The sequence below is a fragment of the Mesoplodon densirostris genome, chromosome 16 (assembly GCF_025265405.1).
Source record: "Mesoplodon densirostris isolate mMesDen1 chromosome 16, mMesDen1 primary haplotype, whole genome shotgun sequence".
Classification (NCBI taxonomy): Eukaryota; Metazoa; Chordata; class Mammalia; order Artiodactyla; family Ziphiidae; genus Mesoplodon; species Mesoplodon densirostris.
Window position 1 is genome coordinate 25,363,480 of NC_082676.1, and position 25,642 is coordinate 25,389,121.

Here is a 25,642-nt window from a genome sequence, read left to right on the forward strand (position 1 = left end):
TTGTCCTTGTGGACTGATAACATTAAAAATATTAACTCAATGTCATTTTAGTGAATGGGGGAGAGAATAAGGATGAATTTGTGTTTAATCTGTCCATGTATACTGAGAACTGAAGGACTTTCAAGATGCTCACTCTTTCGCTCCCATAAAAAATGTCAGAACCAGAAAATTCAGAGATAAAATTCTGCTCTCATGAGGCTGATGTGGAAAACACATGGGTCTGAGAACTGCAGTACCTATTTTCAAGTCCTGTTATTATTATTTATTGGCTGGTTGATGTTGGTGTTAGGTAAGTTAAATTTCCTATCTGTTTCATCATCTATAAAGTGGTGATAATTGTCCCTACCACAGTCTATCTTACTTGTAACGACTAAGGGAAGATAACTGATATAAATGTATGAATATATATCAAATATATAATATTTACCATTAACTCTATTACCAAGAGGCAGAGTCAAATATATTTTGAGAGGCAGTGTAACAGTAGAAAGAGTATGGGTTTTAGAGTCACACAGACCTGCATTTGATTGCATCTCTGTCATTCATTGTGTTATCCTGGGCAAGTGACGACCTCTCAGCTTTGTTTTCCCCGTTTATAAAACGAGTATGATGTTATTAACCTGACAACACTGTTGTGAGGATTAAATGAGATAATGCATGTAACACATCTGTTATAGGGCCTAACAGTTATTAGGTACTCAGCAGATGTTCATTCTTCCTCTTATCCCCTTAATTTGGGACCAGCTTTATTATGTTCACATGAGAATCCTAAACTTGTATTTTCTCAATTAATGCTAAACCACATTAGTAATTAGGATCTTAGGTCATCAATAGCCTTCATAAAGGCTTTTTATTTGCTGTTTTCCCAGGACCAAATTATAAGGTGAGCAACCCAAGTTGAAAGAGTTCAGCGTATATATCCTTTGAAGTGGTAACAGGTTATTGCTAAGATGTCTTTAGGAATATTTTGTTATGAAATAAGACATAAAATTTGTAATGAATATTAAAGGAGATAAGGGACACTGGAATACTAGAACTACTACTCAAAAAAATTATCTTAAGAGTTATTCATTTTTTGAGTTTTTTTTTTTCTCTCTGATCCTTACATAAACCCAGAAGCTGGGAATGTTTTCTTATCCTGTTTAAAGATGAAGAAATCAAGGCATGAGTGAAAAAGTGACTTGCTCAAGATTCATTAGTCATCAAGGAACAAGGAACTCCAACCTTGGTCTTTTGATTCCCTATTCAGTGGTCTTTTGAAAAAAAAATCTGGTTAAATACACATAAAATTTACCATCTTGGGCTTCCCTGGTGGCGCAGTGGTTGAGAGTCCGCCTGCTGATGCAGGGGACACGGGTTCGTGCCCTGGTCCGGGGGGATCCCACATGCCGCAGAGCGGCTAGGCCCGTGAGCCATGGCCGCTGAGCCTGCGCGTCCGGAGCCTGTGCTCCGCAATGGGAGAGGCCACAACAGTGAGAGGCCCTCATACTGCAAAAAAAAAAAAAAAAAAATTTACCATCTTAACCATTTTTGTGTACAACTAAGTACATTCACCACGTTGTGCAACCAATCTCCAGAACACCTTTTATCCTGCAAAACTAAAACTCTATACCCATTAAACAACAATTCTCCATTCTCCCTCATCCCCCAGACTCTGGCAACCACCCTTCTACTTTCTGTTTCTATGAATTTGACTACCCTAAGTACTTCATATAAATGGGATCGTACAGTATTTATCTTTTTGTGACTGGCTTATTTCACTTAACATAATGTCCTCAAGTTTCATCCATGTTATAGCATGTCAGAATTTCCTTCTTTTTAAGGCTGAATAACATTCCATTACATGTATATACCACATTCTGTTTATCCATTCATCTATCAATAGACACTTGGGTTGCTTGCACCTGTTGGCTATTGTGAATAATGCTGCTATACATATAGGTATACAAATATCTCTTTGAGACTCTGCTTTCAATTTTTTTGGATATATACCCAGAATTGGAATTGCTGTATCATATGGTAATACTATTTTTAATTTCTTGAGGAACCACCATATTGTTTTGGGGAACAGCCATACACAGTGGCTGCACTATTTTACATTCCAACTAACAGTACACCAATTTCTCCACATCCTTGTTAACACTTGTCATTTTCTTTCTTTTTTTTTTTTCCCTAATAGCCATCCAATTGGTGTGAGGTGGTATATCGTTGTGGTTTTCTTAAGAGTTTTGAAGTCTTCTGTAGAGATGCCAAGACACTAAGTAACCCTGTAAATCACAACACAATTGACATCAAGATCCTACTAGATTTAACACACTGTAGAAGGCAACAGTACACAGAGTCATTGCCCTCAAGGATTTTATAATCTAGCTGGAAAGAAAGGACATATGCAGTTAAAAATAAATAACAGGACTTCCCTGGTGGCACAGTGGTTAAGAATCTGCCTGCCAACGCAGGGGACACGGGTTCGACCCCTGGTCCGGGAAGATCCCATGTGCCGCGGAGCAACTAAGCCCGTGTGCCATAACTACTGAGCCTGCACTCTAGAGCCTGCGAGCCACAACTACTGAACCCGCGTGCTGCAACTACTGAAGCCCATGTGCCTAGAGCCTGTGCTCCGTAACAAGAGAAGCCACCACAATGAGAAGTCCGCACACTGCAATGAAGAGTAGCCCCCGCTCACCACAACTAGAGAAAGCCCACACGCAGCAATGAAGACCCAACGCAGCCAAAAAAAAAAAAAATAGATTTTGTACCTATCCTCAAGCACTTTATATACATTCTAGTAGTGAAGTGAGATAATTAAATCACAAGTAAGAAAAACGGACCAATAAATTAAACAAATTGTGGTAAGTGTTATGAAGTAAAGGGGCAAGAGGAGACTGTTGCAGTATCCAAGAAAGAGATGACTATCGCCTGGACCAGGCTAGTGGCAGTAGAGAAAAAAGTGGTTGGATTTGAGATTTATTTTGGACATTGAATCAATAAGGCTTGATAATGAATTGGATGAAGAAAGTGAGGAAAAGGAAGGAACTGAGTTAAGTCCTGAGTTTCTGATTTAAGCAACTGGGTAGAGAGCAGTGCCTTGTTAATTGAGATGAGGAAGATTTGTAGTGGGACATACCCAGAGTTCTGTTATAAACACAATAACTTTGAGATCTCTGTGAGACAAGCAAATGAAAAGAAATAGGCACTTGGACATGTAAGGCTAGAATTCTGAGGAGAAGTTTGAATTGGAAATAATGGATTTGAGAATCACTGACATAATGACGTTATTTGGAGACAGTATTTCCATTAGACTAGATTCCTAAATCTCTCCATTGACACATTATCTCATAAGTCATTTCTATATATGATTAAATAATTAAGAATTCATTTCTGTTAGTTTAGTTCTCGGAGGATAAACTATTCAAGACTTCTTTGGGTAAGGGGGCGGTGCTCACTATACCTCCTGTCTACCTCATCAACCCAAAGACAAATTTAATTTCAGAGTTACTAAATGCTTTTCATTAATATCTCAGTGACCTTCTCTTTTACTCATCAAAGCTAACTCGTAAAGTCCCCATGAAATGAATGAAAAGTATTGAATAGGTCTGGATTTCCCTGTGGATTAGAATTTCTAACTTAATTATGTTTTCTGTAAGTTAAACATCACCTACAAGGATGTATGGGCTTGCTTAAGTAGACAGAGTACTGGACCAAAATAATGAGATCTGGGTTCTAGTTCAAGTACCATCACTATTTAAAGTCATAGCCTCTATAGGCCTGTTTTTGTGGGTCAAGTGAAGAGACTAAGGAATATTTTAAAGCCTATGAAAACATAAAATTCAGTAGCTTACTACTAGGAAGCTGGAGATCTGGGGTGGTGCTGAGCATCAAGAATGGCCCAGAGTGAAGATTCCAGGAGGCTGTTCTGGATTTCTCACTACTTTTTGTGGACTCCATAATTTGGCTTCTGTATCTATAAAATAGGAGAATGTCAATGATTTCCCTCACCATTATGAGAAGAAAATTAATAAATGTCTATGTTTTACAGATTCCTGGATGAAACAGGTTAGGAAAATACAAATAACTATTGTGCTGACGTTCTTATTAGCTTAATCTAAGTACAACCTATCTCTTGGAAAACTTGGAAACGTTTAGCTGCCATTGCTTTGTGACTTTTGCCAGCTCCCCAGGGAATCTTGGCTTTCCCAAGAAAACAACTACCTTGAGGGTAACCTGAAATCTCTGAAGAAAGTCTCTTGCAAGCAACCAGTTCAGGGAGGTCATATCTGGTACCATGCTGTAAAAGAAGATAAATTTTTCACAAAAGTGGTCAACACTATTTGCTAATCAGACCAGCATTTCCCAAACAGGGAGTGGCAGTATAGCGAGGCCTCATTAAGGCTTTGTCTTTATTAACGTGAACTAACTTTGTTAGGGTGAACTAAGTAACTTAAGGGTGATTTCCTATGAGCTCCTCTCTGACTCTATCATTTCTCTTCTACCTTTGTTTTTTCCCACTTGTCTTCTCTTTGTCTCAGTCTTCATTCTCCTAGTTGGATGGGCTTTTCAAAAACGTAGGCCACATTGTTTCCTTCTCTCCTCTTCAAGGCCTCTCCACTCAAAGTGATTTGGGGACTGTCATGCCCCAAATATTTGTTACCTCTCAGAGACCAGGAGGATACAAATGGTATTCACCAGTGGCTTTTGACCAGGGGTGATTTGGTAATGGCTGGAGACATTTTTGGTTGTCACAATTAGGGAAAGGGTGCCACTAGCATCTAGTGGATAGAGGCCAGGGATACTGCCAAACATCCTACACTGCACAGAACAGCCACCAATAACAAAGAATTATCTGGTCCAAAATGTCGAGAGTACTGCTGTTGAGAAATCCTGGTATGCACAGATATCAGTAGCTGAAAATTACTGAAGAGGCAGTGTAGTCCCCTTAGGGATACAGATTCTCAAGGTGGTAAAGCAGCCACTGGCAGCAGATTGCCTGGGCTTGGATCACTCTCACTGAGCTATAAGCTCCTTGGAGACAGGGACCTAATTTTACCTACCACACTTACATTAGGGACTAGTATCCAATGGAGAGTACAAACTATTTGTGGATTGTCTCACACAGTTGTTTTGAGGCCCAAAGCAGAGAATATATACTAGGGGGAGCTATAATAGGGGGAGCTAGGTTGGTGTTATCAACCAGGATGTGCTGCCCTACTGAACATAAACAATTTCACAAAACACCAACATCAGACAAAGCCACTCTGTGACCATGATGGATAAGACAAAAACAAAATCACTCCATAAATATGTTTGAATACAAACAAACAAGAATACTGTCCCAACCACAAAAGAAAAACAAACAAACAAAAAGACCAAATATCCCCCTATCTTGGCTAACATGAGGGTTCTTCTCCCTTTATAGGTAATAATTATTAAAATACCCCATCATAGAATTACCTTCACCTCCTAAGAGCATCCAATCCAGAGAGAAGGCCCACTTCCTGAAGCCCTCCTCCAAATTACCTAACACAAGCCCAAGCCCAAACCCTGTAAATTCTTTCCAGCACCCTCTTCCTGAGATGTCTCCCTGTGCCTCATGCTGTGCCTCCCCTCCTTACAAGGAGACAATAAGCTCAGGTGTTTTTTTTTTTTAATTTATGGCTGTGTTGTGTCTTCGTTGCTGCGCTAGTTGCCGCGACTGGGGGGCTACTCTTCATTGCGGTGCGCGGGCTTCTCATTGCGGTGGCTTCTCTTGTTGCAGAGCACGGGCTCTAGGCGCCTGGGCTTGTTAATTGTGGCACGTGGGCTTCAGTAGTTATGGCTCGCGGGCTCTAGAGCACAGGCTCAGTACTTGTGGCGCACAGGCTTAGTTGCTCTGCAGCATGTGGGATCTTCCCGGACCAGGGCTCGAACCCATGTCTCCTGGATTGGCAGGCAGATTCTTAACCACTGGACTACCAGGGAAGTCCAAGCCCAGCTGTGTTCAACTAGACAGGTGATCTCGGTGGTATTTGGCTGGAGGGCATTGACAATAGTGAGAGCCCCCTAAAGGGTAACTGCTATATCATCATGCCTCAAGGGGAATTGCACCCGCAGCATTCAAGCAAAGACTTCACAAACAAGGATTTCGAGGTTTCCCGACAGAATGCCTCCTGCCAGGCCGCTTCTCCTCAGGGGACGTCTCCTCTCCCGTCTACAGGGAGAAGCCGACCTCCCAAGTTGAAATCCAGCCTGTTGAGTTAAATTTCTCGTGAAGTAAAACCCTTTAGTGAGGTGTGCGCCTCTAGCTCCAACTTCGAGTTCCTGAAACACTAGAAAACCCCAATGGGGCACGGTGGAGGGAGCAGCAGGGAAACAAGCCCCGACGGGCTCATATTACTGAGTGCCTTACCCACCACCCTAACCCAGGAGAAACCACCTCGAATTCACTCCGCAAGAGACGCAGAACAGCGCGAGTTCTCCACGCCTCCAAAAGCTGAGGTAAGTTCAGCCCCCGGCAAAATCGAACCTCCCGTGCCGGCTTCGTCTCTGAGCGGCCGCCGCGCTAGCGCCCGCCTCTTCTAGGCGGACTACAAGTCCCGGCTTGCCTGTCGCCGCGGCGTCGCCTGGTAACTCGCGCCAGTCGGAGCGCGCTAGGTCGGCTTCGCCGCGCGCCTGCGCCTTGGCGGTCTCTGCGCAGGCGCATTTCTAACTCTTGGGAAGAGAGGGCGGGGTGTTGTTCCCTTTCGCTGATGCAAGAGCTTAGTGCGGTGGTGGGAGAGGTGTCGGCAGGAGCTTCGCTGAAACCTGGGCCTGGGGCTGACCTGTCAGACTTTCCGTCCGTGCCGAGCCCACTCGAGCCGCAGCCATGTCCGGGGACGAGGTGAGGGCCTGAGGCTGGCGCTAGGTCTAGGGACGGAGGCAGTGAGACAGACCCACCCCAGTGTGGGAGACTGGGCCTGCGGCCTAGCGGCCGGTCGCCGCCATGTGGGGCAGCCGGGCCTAGGCTACGCGGAGCGGCAGAGCCGGCGAGGGCTCCGGAGCCGCGGCTTGGCCGTGCCCCGCTCTCCTCAGGGCGGCGGCGCTGAGGCCGGCGTCCTCCCGTGGCCGGCGTTTCTGGAATGGAGAGCACGTTGAGTCGCCCTCCAGAAGAGAGCTTGAATGCCCGGTTAATGCCCCAGCTGAACGAGATTGGGGCAGGCGGCCCCTGCATTCCTTTCGATTTGACGGTGCAGCTCTAACTCTCACTCTCTGGGCGCTGGTGGTGCCTAGAGGAGCGTCTCTTGGCTCCGGTGGAGCGCTCTAGTTTAAAACTTTACAGGCTGGCTTGTCCTGCCCGGCACCCACCCTTGTTCTCATGTAGAGGGGGATAGGACGAGAGGAAAAGATCCTTCAGCCTGAAAAAGTGATTACCCTTTTCGGGAAGTTTTAGGGCGGGAGTCCCTGAGCCTTCCTTAGCAGAGCTCTCAGCGACGTCAGCGGGAAGTCTGAGCTGCAAAGATGCCTGGGTCTTTTTCTACTGTCGTGCTTGTACCTCAGCAAATTTCCTCAAATCCCCTTTTGGCCAGATTTATCCCAGTTTATTTAAAACCAGACGACTTAAAATGAAATTTGACTTTAAGTGATATCCGTAGGTATAAACACTGCGGGGAGAGCTACCGCTTACCGGCCAGCTCTCCCCACCAGAAAAAAACCTTTGAATTTATAATTAATTTCTGTAAACATTCGAGTGCTTGGCCAATAGTGCCTCGGAGAGAAGAGAAAAATTCGAGGCTTTTTCGAGCTTTGGCTTTTGAGGTAGACCCTGGAAATGCTTTGAATTTCCTCAAGTAGTGGGAAGGCCTGATCCAGGGCAAGGGGGTAGAATATTATCCAATTTGGTTAGAGTTAATCCCTTGAAATATAGGTAGTAGCTAGTTCATGGAGGGATTTGAAGACCAAGTTAAGGAATTTGGATTTTATTCTGGAGGGGATTCTGAGCTCTCATTTGATTCTCATGACAACCCTTTAAGGTGGGTATTGTTATGCCCATTTTAGAATTGAGAAAACCGAGGCTTTTAGAGAGTTGTATAATGCCCATGATCAAATAAATAGTAAGTGGCTGAGCCAGTGGCAGAATTCCAAATCTCCATTTAGGTGACTAGGAGGGTCTTGCTCTCTTAGGAAGGAAACTGAGTCTAAGGGAGGTGAGTCGTTCTTGCTTGGAGGTCATGGTAGACATTGCTGTAGGCCACTGTATTTCAAAAGTTCGGAGAGTGGCAGTGTCTCTTGCTTGTTTTGTTTCTACCCATTTTCTAAGCTTTTCATAACCTTTAACAAATAAAGTACCTATCTAGTGCAAAGTTATCTGGGGTGCTATTCTGTGTTTGGTTTTCTATGGTAAAGTACTTGCAAGTGTTGTAAGAGATTTACTACTAGTTGGTATAGGAGGTAGAAATAGAGCCATTAACAGCGATTTGGAGGGCTGGAGGGTTCAGTTTTAGCAGTGGGATCATATGTCGAAGGAAGTGGAATATTACTGAAGGGTGAAAAGGATTTCGTCAAGCAGAGATATCAGAACTAGCATTCCAGCAGAGGACTTTGGAAGCCCGTAAAGTATTAAGCAGCTTTGCATTTCTCAGATCTACCAGTCCATTTTGTAAACAGGAAATTAGGGCTCAGGGAGGTTAAGTTGCCCAAGATCACACAGCAAGTTAGTATGACTAGAATCCTGCCTTTGGCTTCCACTCTGAAGGTATGTGCAGGTTCTGGTTCCTTTAATACTGATGGATAGATAAGTTTTCTTAGGCCGATCCTTAACTTCTGGCTACTTTACAGACTTGTAAGGATTGAGTGAAAATCTGTACATAGAAATGATTTATAAACTGTGAGGGATTCCCTACAGTGGAAGTAGTCCTGCCTGGTAGCCAAGATAGAGCGTTAAAGAACCTACTATTAAAAAGTAATTTATTTCTTTTTTCACATTTCCTTTTTTTCTTTTAATAGTTTTTTAATGTATAGTTGTCATAAACTGCACACACTTCCTTTTAAACCTGTCAAGTAAGCCCAAAACTCAAATAACATAATCTCTTTTAAACTAGTGGAACCATGACCTCTAAAAAGCAGTATTCTAGAAATATGAGTGCTGCCTTGTGAGGAAAAATTCCCTAATCTGCAGGCATTAAAGTGCTGTCAATAGCTAAGATTATTGCTTATTACTAGGCCCCATTCACAAAGTACCGGAACGTCAGGTTTTCACACAACATAGTAAGGTGTTTTACAAAAGAAACTGATTAAAAATGGAATATGTGTTGTATGACGTATACAAAACAGAAGAATAAAAAGAGAAATAAAAATCTCCCAGAATCCTATCACCTAGAGATGACGACACATTTGTTCAGAGCATTTGTTCTGCTCACCTTGCTTCTCTGGGTGCTTTTGTAACTCATTCCTGCCTTCTGGGTCGGGTGTGCTGTGGCCTTAAAGTTAACATCCTGAGTAAGGTATGATAGATGGGAGTAGGCTTCCAACTTGCTGAAGCACTTTAGGTTATTGTCAGGGTAATTTTTGCTGCTGTCCCTTTTCCTCACTTTCTTCAACCCAACCCAGTGTGGGAAGTTGAAAAGAGAAAACTTTTGAAGGCTTTTTTCTATCTAGAGTTAAAAAAAAGAAAGCCCAAAAGAGTCTGTGCTTTTCCATAAGTGTACTGTGAGCAACTATTTGCGTCTCACATCCCAGCTAGTTTCATAAACAACACATATGGACTGTGATAATTTGTTAAGTCAGATATGAAAGTCTTAAAAAAATACATTTAAAAAAAAGATTTATTTATTATTTATTTATTTTATTTTTGGCTGCATCAGGTCTTAGTTGCCGCATGCGGGATCTTCATTGAGGCATGTGGAATCTTTCATTGTGGCACGCGGGCTTCTCTCTAGTTGTGGTGTTGGGTTTTCTCTTCTGTAGCTGTGGTGCCCGGGTTCCAGAGCTCATGGGCTCTGTAATTTGCAGCACGCAGGCTCTAGTTGAGGTGTGCGAGCTCAGTAGTTTTCGCGCGGGCCTCTGCAGCATGTGGGATCTTAGTTCCCCGATCCCCACGTCCCCTGCGTTGTAAGGTGGATTCTTTACCACTGGACCACCAGGGAAGTCCCCAAAACCACATTTTTAAAGTTAAGACTGATGTGACCTTGTGGTTTGGGGGAGGTCTGCTTTGGGCACTATTTTGGAATCCCTCTTTCCATATTTTTAAAGTCTGATTTTGTTGAGTGGTGTGAATAAAATGAGGCAATGAGTTTATGTCTTAAGTATCCAGAGAGAGTAATTGAGAGAGGTGTTAATTACTTCAGTGTACAGTTCTTTCATGTTTATAACCCTTTACAAGGCTACAACCATACTGTTTCCCTGTGGACCTATATGAATGTTTTTCAGAGCATAACGGCGGTTGTGAGGATGTCCTTTGATGATTTTAGGATCCCCCTTACCTTTAGTCTGTCTTGCTGAATAATAGTTAAAAGATAATTAATATTCTAGGGAACTTGATACTTGAAAAAAATGCAATAAGTGAATTGTAAGCCCTGCCAGACAACCAAATTTATAGTGCCTGGAGTGTTGTCTGTCCTTTTGCCAAACCTCCATATTTCAGGAATAAGGATGAATTATAGCTTCTTCCCTGGAACAGATTACAGCACTCCATGTAGGGTGACTCAAGACCCAGTAGGTCAGCAGTGGGGAACTCCTTCCTCCTGGCTCTTCTATCCTCTTCTCTAAGTTTGCCAGATTATGTTCCTCAGGCTGACTACTTTTCAGAATTACTCATTTATACAATTAGAGCCTTCTTAAGGTTGGAGGGGATAACTTTGAAATGAGGCTGTATCAATTTCCAGAATGTCTTGCAAATCCTTCTCTATTGGGTGAGGACGATACTTATACTACCCTACCTTATTACAGACCATAGTTTGGTTTCAGTGTAGCTCAGTTTCTTCAGTGTACTTGGGACATAAAGGAATTTAAGTTAATCAGAATCAGTTTTGGGAATTTTTTTGAGTTTCATGATATGTCGTGGAAATTAGATCACCCTGAGTTGATGAAATTTCAGTGATAGGAATCAAGAGATACCATGTTTTGTCAACTGTAAAGCATTATATAAATTGTATAATAATTGCTAACATTTATTGAGTACTTTTGTGCCAGGCACTGCGCCAAGTGTTTTATATTTATTTACTTATTTAGTCCTCCTAATAACCTCGTGAGATTTGGTTTTGTTTCTGCTACTGATCTCCATTTTACAGCTGAGGCAAGGAGAGGGCAAGAACTTACCTGGGGTAACAAAAGTAAGAACCAGAGTCAGGATTTGAATTCAATCAGTTAGGTTCTAGACTTGTGCTTTTAAACACTTTATCTGTATTTTTTAATGTTCCAGAAACAAAAAGCAGAGTAAAAGGTTGTATAGAAGTTTCTTTTACTCAGAGATTTGCTACATGAAAGGCTGCTGATGGATTTCCTTAAAGGCTTGTCTGAGTTTCAGGATAAAAAATATTTTTAAGTTTTTTTTTTATCAGTTCAAGTCTCCTGCTATAGCAACCCCAGGTTACCAACCTTAAATAAAACACGTATGACTTGTCTAGGCGTTGGTTTTCTCATTCATAAAGCGAGGGGTGAAGCATGGGTTATTGCTAAGATCCCTTTCCTAAATTCTGTTATCTTGTGATAATTTTAAATTAAAAGACATATACATATGTTTTGGGGAAGCACCCCCTCGACATTTTTTTTTTTTTTTTTTTTTTTTGCGGTACGCGGCCCTCTCACTGTTGTGGCCTCTCCCATTGCGGAGCACAGGCTCCGGACGCACAGGCTCAGCGGCCATGGCTCACGGTCCCAGCTGCTTCGAGGCATGTGGGATCTTCCCGGACCGGGGCACGAACCCGTGTCCCCTGCATCGGCAGGCGGACTCTCAACCACTGCACCACCAGGGAAGCCCACCCCCCTCGACTTTTAATAGTATAAGGAAGGTTGCGTGTGTATGTGTGTGTGTGTGTGTGTGTGTGTATTTTTTTTCTTTTTTTTTGTAAAATCCTTTTAGATACTTTAATGCGTCAAATATTCTTTCTTTTAAGAGTATGCCTTTTGAGAATACAGCATACTTGGAATGTGAGTATCATTAAAAATAATCACGTGGTCCCCTTTTCTTTTTTATTATCTTTTAAACAGATGATTTTTGATCCTACCATGAGCAAGAAGAAAAAGAAGAAGAAGAAGCCTTTTATGTTAGATGAGGAAGGGGATGCCCAGACAGAAGAAACCCAGCCCTCAGAAACAAAAGAAGTGGAGCCAGAGCCAACTGAGGACAAAGATGTAGAAGCCGATGAAGAGGACAGTAGGAAAAAAGGTAAGTGGCAGACATGAGAGAGTCACTGTTGTCCTGGGAGACCTGGTTCTCTTCCATCAGTGTGTTTTGGATTTTGTGCACACAGTGGCCTCTCAGCCTGAGAGGCTATCTGTTACAGTGAAGCTGAGGCCATCAGCGGTCTGTGTGCATGAGACCTTGCCAGATTTCTGATAGACTTGTTTCAGGGAAAATTCCACTGAATCCAGAAGACAGAGATGACAAAACTTTGTTACTCCAGGGCTGGTTTTTCTAGTCTAGCCTTTCGGGATGTCTCTTTTCCAGTTTTAATGGTGGTTGTATTTGAGTGTAGGCAGACAGAAATGGGACCAAGATAAACAGTTTTGTGTCTTAACAAGTTTGAAAACATACAGAAGAGACTAAAATTACAGCCTAAAATATTTGGGTTTAGACACCAGCATGAGTTATTCACTCTGTGCTCTAACACAGACAGCATTTGACAATTAGAAATAAATGATTAAGTAAACATATTTATGCCTATTGAATAGAAGACACTGTACTAGGGATAAAGAAAATTAACATTCATTGAGCATCTACCATGTGCTAAGCATCTTATACATGTTTAAAACAAACTTGGAAAGTAAATCATTCTTTTCTTAAGACAAAATTAATTCATAAATAGCTCTTGAAAAACTTCGTAGTAGGGTCATTTAAAAATATTTCTAGTGTACAATAGGGCACAACAAATGGAAAACTTATTGAACCAAACCCATTATTACTCACTAATGGTGGATAAAATTTCATTTTATTCATATTGTAGCCTCATTTTAATGAATGTGAAATACTTTATAAGGCCCTTTGTTGATTGATTGATTGAATAACTTGTTGAGCTAGGCTCTGGGATTTAGGTGAGAAAGGCATAGCCCCTTAGTATCTCATTGCGAGACAGACAAGCAGCTGGTAAGCACCTCTGTTGAAGTAATAGAAGGTACTATCAAAGCACCTAGGGGACACCTAACCCAGTTGGGGAACAGGAGGGATAGGCTTAGAGAAGACTTCTTGATGGAAGTAACTCCTAACAAAGATCCTGTGAGATGAAAGTAAGAGCTGTGTGGGAGGGCCCATAGGACGGCTTGAAGGTGAGAGACACATACTTCACTAAGAAGTGGAGGTAGTTCAGTTGAGCTGGAACTAGGAATTAAGGTGTCGGAGATGAGAGAGTAGCAGAAGTAGAGAGATAAAGCTGGAGAGCCTTGGAAATTATGTTAGAACCCTGACTTTGACTTGGGAACAATGAGGCATCATATGGTCAGATTACTAAATAAATATTCCCAACATGGTCCCCTAACCAGATTTTTCCTAGAAAGCTTTGAGTTGACCTGCCATTGTGTTTTCAGAACCCTAACCTTTGTGGTTGTGGAGGAATTACTGTGCTAATTAATACCAATCTCGCTATTCTGGTGACTTGATCGATTAATAGCTGAAACATTGGTTTAACTCATAATTTAATGCTTCACCTTCTGCTATTAATAATTGATAATCTCAATTATCTTTTTAGATGCTTCTGATGATCTAGATGACTTGAACTTCTTTAATCAGAAGAAAAAGAAGAAAAAAACAAAAAAGATATTTGATATTGATGAAGCTGAAGAAGGTGTAAAGGTAGTATTGCTTTCTTATTGAAGGTAAAATTTGACCCCTTGAAAGGTTGCTAGTGGCTGATGTTTCTCCCTGTTTGTCTCATCTCTTACTAGTTTTGCTTTTGTTATTAAGTATTTAGTCACCACTGTTAAGATCAGTTTCTTGGGATTTTTGTCTGACTAGATATCTTAAAGGGATGATGGTTCAAAGGAATGTAAAGTTAGGTTTTACACATTGTATTGTGTGCCACTAAGATGATTACAAAATGCCACTTGTCATTAATCATACTGAGATTGGCTGAGGAGAGAGATTTCTGTGAGAAATCCGATAGAGCAAATATAGTTTCTTCTGTTAAACTTCTGGTAGCATGTTGAGGATACACAAATTTATGTGTATTCTTCTGAGCAGCAAAGAATGAACCCCAGCCTGTGGTGGTTGGTGGCTGATGATTTTATAGCCTGTAGGAGAACCAGAGCACTCAGGTTGGTTTTGTGGAGTTCTCTGGTCTTGTAGGGGGACTTGAGGCCCTGTAATTGTCTTATTACTGGATTGATTTCTAATATAAATATCTCAGAAGTATGAGAGAGAAAGAGTGAGAATACACATACACATGCACTAAGTTGTCCCCTTTTGTGCCCTTTACCCAAATTTTTCTTTGGTAAATTATTTATTTGCTCAAATTCAAGTAAATAAGGTGTATCCCACACATAGCAGTAATTCATTGAGTTTTGGAAACAATGTCACAATTTTAATGACTTGGTTAATTCAGCAAATATGTGTTAATGATGATAGTGAGTCAGGCATTGTGTGCTAATTGTTAGGGTACTGAAACAAATAAGATATTTTTCCTGTTTTTGGAGGTTCAGGGATAATTTAGAGTTCTTTAGAACAAGATTATTTTATCTGGATTTATCCTACTCTCTCCCTGTTTGGGGATTTTCTTCTCTTCCTGCTGTTATAAGGAAATTGATAAAGAGAAATGCTCAAATTATGTTGAATGAGTGAGGTATAAATATCCTGGGTAACAAGGTGACACATCAGAGATGTGCCACAGAAAGTCTTGCTTAACAAATTTCTCTAGTAGCTTTTGTCCTGAAGAGCCACTTATAAGCTCTAATTTAGTGCTTGGATACTTTTTTCTCTGCTACTGAAGTCATAACGTAAGAGGTTATAAGTACTCTTGTCAGGCAAGACATGGGCATTAACTTGAGGCTGAAGTGTTTTTAAGATCTTGGGTTACTCTCCCCCTGAATTTTCAGAGCACCACAGGGCTTTTGAAAAATCTTCAAAAACACTATGTGCTATTATTCTCTACCTTTCACTGGGTCTTAGCCTCAGGTTGAAAATAGATCTTACTGGGATAAAATAAATAATAATATAGGACTAGAAGCTGGCTGATGTGTGCTAATTTATATTTAGCATGTCTGAGTTTCTCATTTACTGACTGTCATCTTATTAGAGACTAGGTTAGTATCAGGTTTCTTGCCTGGTGTTATCCAGCTAATACACATGGGCTGATTGGTCTTTGATGGCCAAAAGTGGCACTTAGACGACACAGCTGGATTTGGCATCTCAAGGCTGAGCTTCATTTCCTCCCGGCTATTCCAACTTTGCTGCTGATCAGATTTCTAAAATTACTATAGCCATTTACAGAGTAGTTCAGGATGTAGGTGCACAAAAATAGATATTGATGGGTAATGTGGATGGCACACTTCAGGGCAGGGAGTTGGATACACTGGTGAAAGGAGGTGAGATTAGAAGGCTGGAGACTGAAACTGGCCCTTTCTGCTCTTCTGGGGTTTTTTATGTCTCATTTCAAGGTTATGCCCTATTTACATCCATGACTATAGCAGCTAATCTTGGGATCAAGCTTTACCTTGTCTCTATCCATTCATCATAGGACCCTAATTCTCCGTGGGTTCTGCCTTCTCCCTCTTTCATGGTTTCATCTATTGAAGTGATGCCCAAAGACCTCCTCACAGTCTGGTGCCAGGCTGGCTGTGGTATAAAAAAAAATATTTGGTCTTTGTCCCTGTTCCTGGCACATAGCTCCTAAGACTCTTGGAATCTCTAGATATGAGTTCGGTCACCAAGAGCCAGTGATTTCATCAATCATACCTGCATAATGAAGCCTCCACAAAAAACCTTTCATGGGTTTCTTTCATGGGTGAGCTCCATAAAAAACCTTTAAACAGTGGGGTTTGGAGAGCTTCAGGATTGGTGACCACACTGGGGTGTTGGGAGAGTGGTATACTTGAAGAGAGCATGGAAGCACTGCATTCCTGCCTCCCTTTCCTTGCTCTATGCATGTCTTCCATTTGGCTATTTCTGAGCATATCCTTTATAATATTGTATATATATATATATATAATATAATAAAGTAATAGTTAAGTAAGGTGTTTTCCTGAATTCTTTGAGTCCTCCTAGCAAATTATTGAACCAGGGGTGTGTGGGAACCTCTGAATTTGAAGTAGGACGTATGTATTGGAAACCTGGGGACTCTATACTTGTACCTGGCCTCTGAAATGAAGACAGTCTTATGCGACTGAGCCCTTAAACCCATGAAGTTTGTCACTAACTCTGGGTAGTGTTAGAACTGCATTGAATTGTAGGTCACCTAGTTAGTGTCAGAGAGTTGGAGAATTGAGGTGGAAAAACATCACATATTTGGTGTCAGAAGGAAAAAAAAAACCCTCTTACGAACTGCATCAGAATACTTAGAAACTTATTTAAAACATTCCTGAACCCCATTCCTGCTGAAGGTTGTCACTGAGAAGATTTAAGAATCTTTGTTTCTTTGATTCTGACAGTGGCCTGGTTTAAAAACATGGACAATAATTATAGTAAGATCCCAAGGCTGATGGATAAAAGAAAGGAAAAGGTCCCACAAAAGTGTCTTAAAATTTTTCCAGTTTAAATGACAGACTCTGAACCAGTTTGGTTCACCTGTGAGAGAGAGTTCTGATCTGTAACTTCAGTTTTGAATATTTAATATCTTTTTTCCTCCAAAACCATGTCAGCCCATATCATTTAAAAAAAATAATAATCCTAGTAGCAAAATGTTGAGACTCTTATCTCACTTTCTTAGGACCTTAAGATTGAAAGTGATGTTCAAGAACCAGCTGAACCAGAGGATGACCTTGACATTATGCTTGGCAATAAAAAGAAGAAAAAGAAGAATGTCAAGTTCCCAGATGAGGATGAAATACTAGAGAAAGATGAAGGTAATATTGGGAGCTTAGCTCATTTCTAGGCTACACAAGCCTTTGGCCTAGTCTCTTCCATGGGTGGCCTCCTTATTTATTTTTTCTTGCCCCTTATTTCCACTGCCTAATAATGGAAGCTAAAAGGAAACAGAATCTAACTTCATAATGACAGTTTAAAAGACTTCATGGGGGAAGAACTTGGCAATTGTGATTACATTAAAACATACTGATTTAGACTATTGGGACAATTACTGTAACGGAATTTTAAATGTTTAAAAAATCTTTTACTATATTGTTAAAAGTGCTGTTTATTAGCTTCTAAGTGCTATAGCTGCTTTAGAGAACTTTAGTATAGTCAGCAGATGGGTTTTTATGGATGTATATGTTTCTTAAGTGCTTCAAAACAATTGGACATTTTTTTCCTCTAATTATCCCAGTGCATTGTTTTATCTTACGTTTGTTAAATCAAGAAACAGTTCAATGTGTCTGTATTACCACACATCCCTAGAGAGGTCTCTATTAAGGGTGGTTTATGAAAATCGTAACATCCCCTTAAGGAATATGGGGTTGTAAGCCTTGCTGCCTTTATGCTTGAGGCTGTTGTGAATGCAGTTGTGGGAAGGAAGACATGTCTTTGAAGCTTTCATTTCTCTAGATCTGCTTCTCCCTTCTCCCCTTTTTGTTATTGTATCAGGCTCTACCCCTCATTCTTACAGTCTTTGTTATCTGTAGCTTTAGAAGATGAAGACAGCAAAAAAGATGATGGTATCTCATTCAGTAACCAGACAGGCCCTGCTTGGGCAGGTTCAGAAAGAGACTACACATATGAGGAGGTAAGACAAATTCTGTTATGAAAGGGGGCTAAACTGTTCAGTAGAACTCTAAACAAAAGCAGGATAAATGTTCCCTGAATTGAAAGAGCCATTGAAGTATAGGTTGATAATGAAACAGACCCAGAGAGGTCGCACTGCCTGATGCCGACGTTTGGGGCAGGCTGTCCACAATTGGCAGTCATTATAGTACTCACTGTTCCATCTGAATCCATGAACTTCTGGGGTCATTGGAGCCCCACTGAAGAGGGACAGTAGGGAGAGGGAGTGGCTAATAGGGGGCCATAGTAGTCTGGGGTTTGCTTGTTCAGGGTAGTCTGAATTTTACTTCTCCAGGTACCATATACTTTCCCACAGAAACAGAATTGGGCTTGTTCATTCCTTTAACTTTAAACAAGGAACTATTAAACATCCATAATGGACCAGTTCCTGGTTGAGAATTGAGTCTTGCTTTCAGGGAGCTCCCAGAACATGTGATGTGTGTGTACATTTAGTAAAAAGTAAGGTTTGTTCTGTTCAAAGGAAAAGCACAATGACTCAAGTGGGAACGTTATACTCCTCCTATTAATAAGACTGTACATGAATACCACTTTATCTCTATAGCTACTGAATCGAGTGTTCAACATCATGAGGGAAAAGAATCCAGATATGGTTGCTGGAGAGAAAAGGAAATTTGTCATGAAACCTCCACAGGTCGTCCGAGTAGGAACCAAGAAAACTTCTTTTGTCAACTTTACAGATATCTGTAAATTGTAAGTTGGTTAATGCAGAGTCTCCATCCCAAATGCTAGATTCTCAGTGGAGTGTATGTTAAATATGCTTATTGTGGACTTTATTAAAAGTAGAAAGAATGCACAGGTGTCACGATTGGGTTGAGGGAGGTCACAGTTCAAGTCCGTCAGTTCTTTCGATTCACAGGTCTTTAGGCTTGTTTTATTGGGCATCCAGAAGTGAGAGAAGCCCAGTCATGCTGACTCATGAGAGGATCCTAACCAGATGGAGTGAAGAGTAAGAAGGCTGACTGTAGTCCTTAGACGGGGACCTGGAGAGCCCAGGGAGGTGGAAAAGCTCATCAGCCTGGGGTGGGCCTGCCAAGCAAGTACAAGCAGTGAGCTTTGGGAAAGCAGCTGAATTTAATGTGCTTCTTCCTTGGATGGTTATTGCCAAGACACAGTTGATGAGATTTTGACTTTCTTAATTACCATCGCATTCCATGCCTGTCTCACCCCCAGGTCACTGTCTGGGGCTGGCTCTTCTCAAAGCTCCTCAGCTATACCTTTTCTGGCAGGTTCCTTAGGGCAACTGACCTTATCTTCTGTTCTTTTTGTTTCATAAGTGATACATGCTTGTTGCAGATAAAAGGGAAAACAACAGTAAACAAAGAAAATGTAATCACTAAAAATTCCCTGCCCAGAGTAACCACTTGTTTTCATTGCTTAGGCATGACTTAAAAGGTTTTAGACTTTTGCTGATGGCGATAGTAGTATATGCTAATTATAGAAAAATAAGAAAATATAGACCTACTAAAGAAAAAAAAGTCATCTGTAAATCCACCATTAAGAGATAGGTAATCATAGTTTAATGTTTTTGTTTTGCTACTTTTATGCATCTACATATTTTTAAATAAATTGGTATTATACTGGTTTTTTTTTTTTTTTTTTGCGGTATGGGGGCCTCTCACTGTTGTGGCCTCTCCCGTTGCGGAGCACAGGCTCCGGACGCGCAGGCTCAGCGGCCATGGCTCACGGGCCCAGCCGCTCCGCGGCATATGGGATCCTCCCAGACCGGGGCACGAACCTGTATCCCCTGCATCGGCAGGCGGACTCTCAACCACTTGCGCCACCAGGGAGGCCCTATACTGGTTTTTAACATATTTTTCTCTTAATATATTGTGAAATTTTTACCCTTATCATTAAATAGTCTTTTAAATGTTTTTAGGAGTTACACAACATATTTTTTTATATATATAGATAAATTTTTTTCTCCCATTGTATGGATTGTCTTTTCACTTCCGTGCCATCCTTTGAAGCACAAGGCTTTAAATATTTTATTTATTTATTTATGGCTGCATTGGGTCTTCGTTGCTGCGCATGCACTTTTCTCTAGTTGCAGCAAGTGGGGGCTACTCTTCATTGTGGTGCATGGCCGTCTCATTGAGGTGGCTTCTCTTGTAGCGTAGCAGGGGCTCTAGGCGCGTGGGCTTCAGTAGTTGTGGCTCCGCAGGCTCTAGAGTGCAGGCTCAGTGGTTGTGGCACATGGGCTTGGTTGCTCCATGGCATGTGGGATCTTCCCGGACCAGGGATAGAACCTGTGTCCCCTGCATTGGCAGGAGGATTCTTAACCACTGTGCCACCAGGCAAGTCCCTATACAACATATTCTGACAGTTCATTAGTTGCACATTGTTGCTCCCAATTTTTCATTATCAGAGGCAGAGCTTTAGGAAACATCCTTATACACATATCTCAGCAGAACTCAGAATAGAGCCTTAGGGCAAAAATTCCCAAAATGGAATTGCCTAGTCACAAGGAATGGACATTTCTATGGCAAACATTGGCAAGTTGCTTTCCAACAAGTTTATACCAGTTTATACTCTCAGTAGCAACCTAAGTGTCCACCTGTTCTATTATATTTTCACCAACCCTTACTCATTACATTTTTGGGAAAAAATAACTTTTTAAAATTGTAACTTTTTAAAAATAACTTTTAAAAATTGTAATAGTAATATCTATTTATTGGAACAAGCTCAAACAGTGCCAAATGAATAGAATTAAAAAGTGAAATACTGAGTGGCCTTGCTCTGTATTTGCTTTTTTCATTTTATGTGGATACATCTTTTTGTTTTTTTGGTATTTAGAGACCTGTATTATTATTATTATTATTAATTTTTTTTTTTTTTTTTTGCGGTACGCGGGCCTCTCACTGTTGTGGCCTCTCCCGTTGCGGAGCACAGGCTCCGGATGTGCAGGCTCAGCGGCCATGGCTCATGGGCCCAGCCGCTCCGTGGCATGTGGGATCTTCCTGGACCGGGGCACGAACCAGTGTCCCCTGCATCAGCAGGTGGACTCTCAACCACTGCGCCACCAGGGAAGCCCAAGACCTGTATTATTTTAAAAGCAAGATAGAATGGATGTACCACAATTTATTTAACCACTTCCCAGTTGGTGAATATTTTAGCTGTTTTAAATTTTCTGCTATTTTGCTGCTGTGAAATACTTCCCTTTTTTTTAAATAAAAAAATTGCAAACAGGAAATATATAGGAATTAGCATAACAAATACCCAAGTATTCATTGCCTCAATTTGGTGTATTTTGACCTTTTTGCTTCTTTACAAAGAGGGCGTTACAGTTACAGTTTAAGGCCATCTTTATATCTTTCTCTGATCCCTTTTACCTTCCTTCCTAGAAAAAGATTTTATCCTCTGAAGTTGGTATTTACCTTTCCTGTCCCTGTTTATAGACATTTACCAATGTGTATATGTTTGTAAATAAAATGTAATATTGTTTTATGGGCTTTGAAATGTAAACAAATGGTATCAGTTATCTTCATTTCAGAATTTGATGAGCTGTGCTAAAATTCACCTAATAGCTGAGTAATAACAAATTACAACAGTGAACAGGGTGAAGTATTTAGAAGTTTGGTTAGATTTCCATGAAAGATAAGGTTTATATTATTCCACTTTCTTTTTAGATTACATCGTCAGCCCAAACATCTCCTTGCATTTTTATTGGCTGAATTGGGTACAAGGTAAGAAACTATATTCACATCTATATATAGTTACTTACAGTAGTAATGGACATTTCATAAGAACTTCTCTTAACTTGAAAAGATATGTAACATGCTTAGAAAAAAAAACATTCACTTTATTGTCAGAAGAACTTTTAGGGCAGTGAAGGTGGAAAACTTGTTCATTTCTATGGGAGGTTGGTTACTTGGGAATAGGAAACAAAGTTCACATTGGCTACTCTGTGAACAGGACTGTTGGTATACCAGAGTGAGCACCATGGCTCTGCCATGTTTAGAGAGTTTCCTGTCATTAATTGGAATTCTTGGGTCTTTTTATGGAGCAAATACCAGATTTCAGAGGAAGCCATTTTCTTAGGACAGAATTTATTTTCTAAATTGTAAATAGGCTGTTGATGAAGTACAGCTTATAAATTGATGAGTGGCATGGGAAAAACATTGAAACAGGTATCCATAATTAAATAGTTACTTCCCTGTCTTTAGGGCTCTCCTGTTGAAGACACCACGCCAGTCCATCACCATTCGGGAGGGCCAGTGTCCCACGGAGCCCATCCCAGTTAGTTTGGCCATAAGTGCTAGGAAGCTGAATGTCCCTTTAAAAATAAGTAATGCAGAATTAGGGCATAATAAATATGACTAAGACATTGAGTGCCCATTGTATGCCAAGCACTTTTTTGGGTACCATCTCAATCTTTAAACAGTTATGTGAACTGTTAGTAGAAACTAATATTACCCTTGTCTTACACATTTGGAAACAGGTTTGGTGAAATGAAGTTGTATGGTTGGTAACATAGCTAGTTAATTGCAGTCAAGATGTAAACTCAGGTCTGCCTTTCTCAGGAGCTCAAACTCTTAAAAGCCTTAATCCTGTACCTTGCTGGCAGTACTGAGATAACTGAGGTGTCCTGTTCTCTTCCTACTCTTGAAACTCAGTTTGTTGGAATTGGCTGTATTTGCTTTGGGGTTAAGGAGTAATTTACTTGACCAGTGGTAGATATGTGGACTGTGTTGTGGAAGAATTGTTTTAAATGTAAATTTGTTACAATCATTGTTTTTAACTTGTATAAACTGATGAAGGAGTAGAAGGTAGTGTTTTTCCTACTTCTCAGAATAATTTAGTTTTTGTAGAGGTGAGGTAAATTATAACAAGTTGTGACCAGTGAACTTATGGTCAGTGGGCAAAATATTATAGGGTTGTTGAGAAAATTCAATTTCTTTTGACAGTGAATGAAAAAAATTTCTTGCATCAAGCATTGAAGTCACTGTAGCCTAAAGATTAGGGGTTGCAGTTCATGCAGGATGATAATAAACTCTTAGAGTTAAAGGAGAATCACAGGAGAGGTTCTTACAAAAGTCAGTTTTATAATAAGATATGGAGCAAATATAAATTTAATGCTGCTTGGCTGAATTTTGTTGTTTCACTTTGTGATTTGTAATTTTTAACAAATGATGTCTAGCCGAGAGCTCTGCTTTCTCAAAAGTACTTGTCAGCAACTTCTTTTCAAAAAGTTTCTTTTTAAGCACCATTGACAATATGAGGCCTGTGATTTCAACTGTACTTTTGGGGGAGGGTTGTAACAGCTTTACAGATACAATTCACACATGTAAATATGTACAATCCAATGGTTTCTAATTTGTTCACATAGTTAACCATCACCACAATTTTAGAACATGTTCATCAGCTGTATGTGACTGAATCAAAAGATTTGGTCTTAGAATTTTTAAAGATATCTGCAGTTCCTTTCATATTTTTTTGTATTTATAGCCTACCTCACTGCTTTGCATGTGTTTATAGCCTGCCTCACTGCTTTGCATGTGGTATGCATTCAGTAAAAGTGTGATTGTCCTTTTGTTGGGTGAATGGGTCATCACACAGACAGTTAAGGAATAAATTTGTTTTAGACTTAAAATCAGTTACAAATCAGGTTTGTTGCTGTAAACTTAATTGAAAATTGAATTTAATGTTAGGAAATAGGGTCATCAGGTACCAACTACTTAATTAAAAATAAATTTTGAGAAACCAGGTAGTACTGCTCCTAGAACTTATCCTGTGCCATTGAATATATATATATATATATATATATATTTTTAATTTATTTATTTATGGCTGTGTTGGCTCTTCGTTTCTGTGTGAGGGCTTTCTCTAGTTGCGGCAAGTGGGGGCCACTCCTCATCGCGGTGCACGGGCCTCTCACTATCGCGGCCTCTCGTTGCGGAGCACAGGCTCCAGACGCGCAGGCTCAGTATTTGTGGCTCACGGGGCTAGTTGCTCCGCGGCATGCGGGATCCTCCCAGACCAGGGCTCGAACCCCTGTCCCCTGCATCGGCAGGCAGATTCTCAACCACTGCGCCACCAGGGAAGCCCCGAATATATTTTAAGTTCATTAAATGTAAAGGCCCTGGAATTTGATTCCTTATAGGGAAAAAAAAAAATAATAATGGAGATATTTTTGTTTTCTTTCATAGTGGTTCTATAGATGGTAATAACCAACTTGTAATTAAAGGAAGATTCCAACAGAAACAGATAGAAAATGTTTTGAGAAGATATATCAGTAAGTTTATAATTTCTAACATGTCGCTCTGAAATGTTCTTATTGGGCTGAAATATTTTGGGGGACAGCCATTGGTTTTTAATGAAGCTGGAAAGGCTGGCCTTAGAAGATGAGGGAAAATGATAGTGGTGGGGGAGCTGGGGTGGGAGGTAGCTCTTGGTGGCCGATTAGGGGTCATGGGGAGGGATTTGGATTTCCTAAGACGACCCAGCTGATCAAGGCTGCTGGTTGGTTCCAGGCTGAAGGCCAAGTCAGAGAAATCTGTCTGCACTCAGACCTGGCCTGACCCAGTTTTGTTACCTTCCTAATCACTTAAACTTGGCAGATCTGTTCCCACCTAGGAAAGCTAGTAAGTTCTCTAAGTGGCTCTCCTGTAAACACAGCCAGGAGTAGGCATTTGGCAAGTGTCACTGCTGCTTTGGACATTTGGGGTCTTTTTTCAACCCATTGTTAAGTACGTGAAGCATCACATCAGATAGCTTGTGTTTTCTTACCCCTAGAATACCTAAGTGTAGCTAAGCTAAGCTTTCGTGGTTTGGGTGCCAGCATGGGCTTGCAGTCAGTAGAAGTGTTTCAGGAGAAAGAAACCTCTGGCTCACTGTGGCTACCGCGTAATTCCTTATGTTGCTTTTCCTGCAGAGGAATATGTCACCTGTCACACGTGCCGATCACCGGACACAATCCTGCAAAAGGACACCCGACTCTATTTCTTACAGTGTGAAACTTGTCATTCTCGATGCTCTGTTGCCAGCATCAAAACTGGCTTCCAGGCTGTCACAGGCAAGCGAGCACAGCTCCGTGCCAAAGCTAACTAATTTGCTAATCACCACTGATGTTGCAAAGTGTGTTGTGGAGATTTGGCTGGACAGGTTTACCATCAGAGTGGATATACCACTGTATTAAAAACAAGATAGAAAAGCTGCCAAGTTCTTTGGCGTGTGGCCGGTTGGTCTGAAATTCTTGCAAGATGCCGTTGCTCAAGCTGTTGACATACTCATTGCCTACTTTAACAACTGTCAGAGAAATATGGGGTAAGGCGGTGCTTTTTTAAAATCGTTCATAGACTTCTGTAAAATGCAAGATAAATTAAAGTTATTATAACAGTGATTCTTTCAATTTGGTTTGTCCTTCAGTTTTCTTTTCTATAAAAAAAAATTATGCCTAATGAATTCAGCAGAACAGTTTGTGCCTAGGCTCTGGCAAGGTCTCTGTATCCTAGTCCTGAGAAACTTCAGCTGGGTAGCCATGTTCCTTCTCAGCTTCCCGGTATACCGGAAGTAGACACAGCTTCACCTGAGAGGGTGGTTGGAGGATGAGGTCTGGGAGGACAGCTTGTTTTCAGTGTCCAGAGAACGATTTTATAGACTTGAATTCTTTTC

At 40.9% G+C, this 25,642-nt stretch overlaps 1 protein-coding gene and 1 long non-coding RNA gene across 2 annotated transcripts in view; one reads left to right on the top strand and one right to left on the bottom strand.

Annotated features, from left to right (window-relative positions):
- Positions 1-6,515, bottom strand: part of LOC132476701 (uncharacterized) — a 57,983-nt gene extending 51,468 nt beyond the window's left edge. Inside the window, exons 1-3 of the long non-coding RNA XR_009530162.1 lie at positions 6,410-6,515; positions 4,210-4,285; positions 3,840-3,961 (exon numbers count right to left, since the gene is read on the bottom strand). This is a non-coding gene — a long non-coding RNA (uncharacterized LOC132476701). The remainder of the gene's footprint in view (positions 1-3,839; positions 3,962-4,209; positions 4,286-6,409) is intronic.
- Positions 6,516-6,707: 192 nt separating this feature from the next.
- EIF2S2 (eukaryotic translation initiation factor 2 subunit beta) lies at positions 6,708-25,379 on the top strand. The gene is made up of 9 exons (XM_060079024.1): positions 6,708-6,853; positions 12,157-12,334; positions 13,851-13,954; positions 17,022-17,157; positions 17,872-17,972; positions 18,573-18,721; positions 21,658-21,714; positions 24,178-24,263; positions 24,903-25,379. The coding sequence occupies exons 1-9, from the start codon at positions 6,839-6,841 to the stop codon at positions 25,076-25,078; spliced, it is 1,002 nt and encodes a 333-aa protein (XP_059935007.1). The 5' UTR covers positions 6,708-6,838; the 3' UTR covers positions 25,079-25,379.
- The last annotated feature ends 263 nt before the right edge of the window (positions 25,380-25,642 follow it).

Excerpts from the sequence above, each read along its gene's own strand:
- EIF2S2 (XM_060079024.1), top strand. Across the intron at positions 17,158-17,871 it reads AATACTAGAGAAAGATGAAG|CTTTAGAAGATGAAGACAGC; the intron begins GTAATATTGGGA and ends TGTTATCTGTAG. Across the intron at positions 17,973-18,572 it reads GAGACTACACATATGAGGAG|CTACTGAATCGAGTGTTCAA; the intron begins GTAAGACAAATT and ends TTATCTCTATAG.